Source organism: Xyrauchen texanus, chromosome 18, assembly GCF_025860055.1.
Source record: "Xyrauchen texanus isolate HMW12.3.18 chromosome 18, RBS_HiC_50CHRs, whole genome shotgun sequence".
Lineage (NCBI taxonomy): Eukaryota > Metazoa > Chordata > Actinopteri > Cypriniformes > Catostomidae > Xyrauchen > Xyrauchen texanus.
The window spans coordinates 1,292,630-1,300,000 of NC_068293.1; the positions used below are offsets into that span (position 1 = coordinate 1,292,630).

General features: G+C 34.2%; 1 protein-coding gene across 1 annotated transcript in view; it reads left to right on the top strand.

Moving 5' to 3' along the window:
• Positions 1–459: 459 nt before the first annotated feature.
• The window catches only part of si:dkey-11f4.7 (piezo-type mechanosensitive ion channel component 2), a 554,199-nt gene continuing 547,287 nt past the window's right edge, over positions 460–7,371 (top strand). Inside the window, exons 1-2 of the mRNA XM_052147980.1 lie at positions 460–536; positions 5,801–5,896. Coding sequence (XP_052003940.1) covers positions 473–536; positions 5,801–5,896 — 160 coding nt within the window. The 5' untranslated portion in view covers positions 460–472. The remainder of the gene's footprint in view (positions 537–5,800; positions 5,897–7,371) is intronic.

Sequence of the window (7,371 nt, forward strand, 5' to 3'; positions counted from 1 at the left end):
TTTGAAATTAGGAAACAAACAGGACAATAAAACAAACAGGATAATAATGGGCTCAATTAAATAAATATGCTCTTTATTTATGGGGGTGGGATTTCCTGTAGCTTTTGTCAACAATAAAAAGAATGTCATTGATGCATGCCCTTATACTTGAAAACCATGAACAAAACTATGCAAGATAAAAGGAAATGCGACCCAGGATATATTAGGTTACGTTTTTACTATGGCAAACCTTGTTGAGAACCACTGTTCTATAAAAAATAAAGCTTTACCTATTAATATAGAAAAAAATTATTTACATGAAACATCCAAAAATGTAATTATCACTACGAATTGTGTAAATAAAAAGAGTGATACTGGTGTGTTATGTGAGTATGTGTGGGTGTTGACTTACTCCTGCACATGATGTACTGTCCAGCAGTGATTTACTGTTACAGTACAACTCCAGCATGTGAGTGCAGTGTCTGAGTGAAACATGCCGGGAGATATCATTGTGGAGACACTTTTTAATATACTACTACCGCTTTTACTACTAACTGGTGAGTTTTGTTTTAAACCCTTCCTAAGATAGGTATAAAATAAATAAAAATTAGGTTAGCTTGTTAAAGCAGTATTATGGACTTAATATTTGTGAAGATACTTAAAGCCCTTCCTGGCATTAAGACAAAATGTTGCTATGTTTACCAAACAATGTTTGTTTCTGCATATGTTTATCATACAGGTAGAGAGATGAAATGCCTTTGCATGTTAGAAGTACCTTTACTGCATCGCTGTGATAAATCAAGTCAGGATTATTTTCAAGGAAGGGTTTTATTGTTTGGGTAGACATTAATGAAAGACAAATAACAATAATATGTTTGAAATTTAGTAGTGAATTACCTAAAAGAGATTCAAAGTATATTAAATATGAAGATCTCTAAAAAATAACAAAATATATGTAATATACATAATATATAATGTATAAAATACAACATTTGAAAAATGTATGACTTGAAACACGTGCCACGTCAGACCACTTTTCACAACAGCCTTTTCCATCTTTGTTAATGTGGAAGTTTTGATCCATTCACATGAATAAAACTTAATTGTCATAGGATTTGTTCTGCATATCAAGCATCTCAATTTTTTTATTCAGACATGGTCATGGGTGAACGTTGGTTATTTTTGGACTGGATTGTAATGCTGTCTTTAAACATAAATATATAATGTATAGTATATACATACCTATATGTAATACATTTACATAGCTATACACCACTTGAGAAATGATTACAAAGTTGGCTTAGAGATGTTTTATAAAATATAAAAAAGTATGTTCTTTTAAAATATCAATTGAGTAGTTGTAGTTACCTCCAGATGGACTGACGGAGAGTTTCTGATTTGGAACATACATTAAGGGTGGGCCCGTGTTTGCAGAGATTATAAAAATGAGCCCCAGTGGTGTAAATATTGTCTTACTGTATATCTTACCAATGCAGTCTTTTTTAAGAGATCAGAGACTAAAAGAGAGACTAAAGAGATTTTAAGAGACTGAAATTAAGCACACAATGTGGTTAATTGAAATAAAATGTTCAAGAATTTTTTTAGGTTAAAATGTATATGAGAAACCTAATAAGGGAAAGTGTAAATTTGACATGCTATATGGTTACCATTGTTAGTTTTTCACCACTTTTAATCACCTAATCAGCAGTTCGCTTAAATAGTCCTGCGCTGTGACAAATAAACTACCTTCATAACTACAGTATGTGGTTGTTTATTTAGTGCAGCAAAATGAAGGTAAACAAAAAGTGAGATAGAACTATGTGTAAAAGTGAACAGAAGCCAGCACTAAATCCGAAGCTTTGGCACTGACCGGTAACGGCTTTTCAGACAAGCACCTTTCAGTGGCCCAAACAGGGATTTAAGCATTTGGGTTTTATTTTTATTCCCAGCAAATTTGTGTTATTTAGTTAGAATTCATTTTGACCCTTTAATAAAAAGTTTGAGCGATGTGGGCAGTGGGCTTCAATTTATTTATCTATGATTGGGAAGGTTAAAGTTATTAAAATGAATTGTATTCCAAAATTCAACTACCTAGTCTCTCCCTACAGATGTCCCCCTCTCTTATTTCAAGCAATTTGATAGTATACCAAAATCCTTCATTTGGATTGGTAAACGTCCTAGATTATATTTCAGTAAGCAGCATTTGTCGATTGACAAAAGGTGGGCTAGGCCCACCCAAGATTTTGTGTTATTATTATGCGTTCGGTCTCAGACATTTGGGCCATTGTTCGCTTTCACCTGAGAGATCCCCTCCCTGGTTTTGTATTGAACAGGAAGTTCTTGCCCGTATTTTATCATTTCAAAGCCTTTTTATCAAACTAATCAGAGAAGTTAAGTTACACCCCATTATCTCACATTTGCACTCGATATGGACAAGTGTCCAGAGTGTTTAATTTGGACATTTATTTAAATGATGACTTGAGCTTATGGCTGAACCCTAAATTATGTATTAATAAGTCCCCTTTGTGCTGGACAGAGTGGATTGTGAGGGAGGTTAATACACTCTGTGACCTATATAAGATTGGAGTGTTAAGGTCCTTTTAAAATTTGGTTAAACATTTCGGGATTCCCAGATCTCAGTTCTTTAGGTATTTATAACTGTGCCACTTGCTCTATACTATTTTATGGAGTAGCATACAGCCCCCTAAAGTGGCAGATACTCTGGGAGTTGTGATTACTGCTTTTGGAAAACGCCATGAGGCATCAGTGTATTACTCCCTACTAATTCAGTGTCTGGGGGATGGAGCTTTGGCTTCTCTTAAGAGATTATGGGAGAAAGATTTAAGCTTGGTATTGGAGGACGGAGTGTGGGCTAAATTTCTGAAAAAAGTGAAGTCTACATCTAGAGATTCAAGGGTGTGCCTTATGCAATTTAAGATTATACATTGATTCTATTGGACCTTTCTAGATTGTATAAGCTTGGTTTTAAAGACACGCCTACCTGTTGCCGAAGCCAATCAGAATATGGGCACACAACCCATGTGTTTTGGTGGTGTGTTAAGATCTAAGATTTTTGGTTGAGAGTTCAGAGATTTATGTGCGATGTATTGGACGTATTTAGCCCCAGACTCTATTTTAGGCGATGGGGCTGTCATTAATATAGGGGATGAATACATAAAAAATGTGTTCCTAGCCAGTGTTATGATTGGCAGACAGGTCATCCTTAGGGGTTGGAAGTCGGCTGCAGCGCTCGTATTTCAGGAGTGGTGTACAGAGTTGGGCAGGGTAGTGGCATTCGAAGAAATTTCATATAGAAAGCAGGAAAACTTGGATTTATTTAATAAAAAATGGGGCAGCTATTTAGCATTTTTGGAAGGCTCTTGGGGAGGGGCAGTGGAGAGAGATGTGTAGTTTTAAATGTATTTTTTGATGTGTGTATTCTCCAGTTTGACCATAGGGATATTAGTTGAGGGTCAGTGTGGGGTTGGGGATTGGGAGGGGGAAAGGGAATTATGGGGGTTAAAAGTTGGTTGAGTGTACACTACCGGTCAAAAGATTTTAACCACTTACACATTCTTTATTATATATATTTCTCACATTTTAGAATAATATTAAAGTCATCAAAACTATGGAATAACATAAATGGGAATTTATGGGAATTATGTTGTGACTAAACAAAATCCAAAATGAATCAAAACTGTGTTATATTTTACCATCTTCAAAGTAGTCACCTTTGCCTAGAATTTGCAGACATGTACTCTTGACATTTTCTCAAGCAACTTCTTGAGGTTTCACCCTGGGATGCTTTTTAAACAGTATTGAAGAAGTTCCCATCTATGTTTGGCACTTATTGGCTGCTTTTCTTTATTATTTGGTCCAAGTCATCAATTTCAAAAACTTTATTTATTTATTTTTTTTTTTAGTTTTAGTTTTATAATGACATAAATTTATATGGTGGCACAATTATATTTTTGTCTACAAAACTAATTTCAAACATTTAAGCATACGCCTTCAGATCAAAGAAATTTTAAGATCATGAGAAACATTTCAGTCAAGTGTTTCAAAACTTTTGACCGGTAGTGTATATATGTTTTCTTTTCGGTTTAATTTATCTAAATCAATAAAAAGTGTTAATCGAAAAAAATAAAATAAAAATAAAATTATGCTGCCTCTTAAGATATCTTGTTTTGGCAAAATTCTAAGGTAGCATTGTATGTATCCTTCCCCTGGTAAGTGATCCCAGAATACACCTGATGAGCTCGGTGGAAAAATTAATTCGAGATGAATTGAAATGCAGACAACATTATAAATGTCACGATCCCCTGTTGTCTGCCCCGGGTTCTCACTTGTCACCTGTCTTAAACTACACTTCCCATAATTCCCTGCCCTCATCATTGCCAGTCATTCATTGTTCTCACTGTGTCTCCTTTTATCATCACTGATCATCTGTGTACTTAAGCCCTGTTGTTTGTTCAGTCTTTGTCGGTTGTTGAATGTTCCAATGTGAATGTTTAAATGTAAAGGTAAATGCCATGTATGTGTTTTTGACCCTGTGCCTCATCCGTGTTCATGTTTGCTAAGGTTAAGATTTCAGTTTCCCATCGTGGATGTTTTGTTTGTTCCAGTCGTTTGTCTTTGTTATTTTCAATAAACTGCATCTAGATCCTCACTCCTCATCTGCATTCGTAACAGAACGACGGGCTCAGGCAGGAACACAGACCAGAATATATAATACATTTACATTGGAACATTCAAAGACCGACAAAGACTGAACAAACAACAGGGCTTAAGTACACCGGGATAATGATGATAAAACGAAACACAGGTGAGAACAATGAATGACTGGCAATGATGAGGGCAGGGAATTATGGGAAGTGTAGTTTAAGACAGGTGACAAGTGAGAACACAGGGCAGACAACAGGGGATCATAACAATAAATGATCATAAATAGGCCTATTATAAAATATTTTTTCAAGTATTTCCCTGTGCACATCCTGTAAATTAATTAAAAACAATGCCAGTGGAAATTGATAAAATTATGCTGTTCAAGTGCAACAAATAAAATAAAAAAGCTGCTGTTTAGAATGTCAGGGCTGTTTAATCTATTTTCAAAAATGGTAATGTCTAACCATTATTATTGTTTTTTTTTTTTTTTTTTTTTGCACTAATACAGCATTAAATGTATATTCCTGAATAATTTTATCCATTTACGCTGGCATTGTTTTTCCTCATTTCACAAGATGTGCCTAATGGCAAATACTTGAAAAAATATTTTATATTTTAATATAGGCCCATTTATTATAATAATAATGTTGCCTGCATTTCAAAAATCTGTTTCTAAGGGACAGCATCTTGAACCGCTCTCTCTTTCTCTCATGAACACAGACACCATCGGCATGCATGCTGTGTGAAAATAAATCTATGTAAATAGTTCAAATGAAAACTGGTGTGAATGCTCTTATGTCATACTTCTTAAATGGTTCTCGTTTTTCTTTGTTGTCTTCACAAGCAAATCGTTCCAGAGATCTCCTGGTCTGATTCTTTTGGTGCAGATCAGAGTGCAATAGTGTTCATAATTGCCTGAACCAAACAAACTAAAGACATAAATGTACCACAGCACCAGGTTCCAAATGAAATGCTCCAAATCAACCTGGTGTGACAACGCCATTAGTCACACTGTATATTTTATTCCTTACAATGAAAGTGAACGGTAATTGATGCCAAGATTTATATCTCCTTTTGTGTTCCATGGAAGAAAGTAATTTAGCCAAATGACTCCCAGTGTACTTAATACAATGTCTTGTGTTTCTTGTGGTTACAGCAATATTATTTAGGTACAATGGACTATCACTTGTATATCTTCTGTTCCTTCTGTCCATACCTCTGTTGTCCAGTCCAAACTCGACTACTATGAATGGTGAGTGAGAATGAATAATGTTTTGTCAATAGTGTCTCATATTTACAATGTTTTTTCTGATTTCACATAGCAGGTATTTTTTTTTTTTTTTTTTGTATTCTTCTCAATTCAGAAAATATTGTTAAATAAGTTTCTCTAGTTCTCTCATCAATGATGCATTAGAGAATAATTACAGAGTTGTGCTGTCAGCAGAGCAAGGCCATGAAAATTACTTTCACAACAGACACGTGCTTGAGTGCTTTATAGATCCACATACTCATTTTACCTCAGACGTTTTCCTCACATATTTCCATTTCCTACCTTCATCCTTAATCTAAACAAATTTTCTTACACACGCATTTTTGTTTTCAAACTTCCTTCCATCTCAGTATTTACTGTTATGTGTCAATCTCTAGGGTGAGTAAAGTACAGGATTGTTATTCATGGCATCAGCTGAAAAAAAAGCTTTTAGTAAAAAAACCAAAAGCAAAACAGTTAATGGGAAACACATTTGCTGTTTCAGCTGCTTGTTTTGCACAAGTAGAATTGGTTTATTGCTAAATAATCAAAAACAAACACTTAGCTCACCAGGATGATATGACAACCTCACTTCACATAAATTCACAAGAATTTATGATGCCAATGTTTCTAATCTGCTGTGGGAAAAGCATTTGATGAAAGAGCTATAGATAACTTAAACAAAATTAGCAGTGTTAGCATATGACAAGGTTATGTTCTAGTTTTGACCTTGAGTGACCCTGAGCCCTCATGCATGAACTGTGTGTTTTTCTTGAAAATGTCATTTATTTATCACTAAACGAAATAATAGGGCTATTTTTCTTTCTAAGAATTTAACTTTTAAGTAAATAAACCCTTTTCATATTATAAAATAACATTAAACGGAACTTGAAACATTACTATAACCCCCAGTTACTTTAAATGTTAATTAATAACACCCCCAAGCAGTCCCCAAAACCTGCACAGTTCAAGCTCAATAATTATGTGAATACAATAACCTATATCAAGTCCCCAAGCAAAAACAACATTGGACGTTACAGTATGTTTTTGTTATACATGTATAATTAATTTTATTTGCATTCTTTTTTTCTTTTCACTAATGTATTGTTTGATTCAAAGAATGTTTGTATTTGAAAAAAAAAGTGAAGTACTTATAAATAATATAGCATTGATAAATATCCATCTAAAACCATTTATTTATAAACCCAATCAAAAACCCAAATAATATAAGGGGCCTTAAAATAGTTATTTGCCCGGGGCCCAACATTTGGTGCTACGTCCCCGATTAAAAAGAAAAGATAAAACTCATCACAGAACTCTTCCCAACAGGTGCACTGGAGGACATATGATATTTTATCAAACATATGTGTTTTTTAGATGTTAATAATTATTGATTATAGGGGTGTAACTAATTATCTCACGATTCAGTTCTGTTCACGAAACTTAATTCACAATTCAGTTCACATTCTTTAATTAAG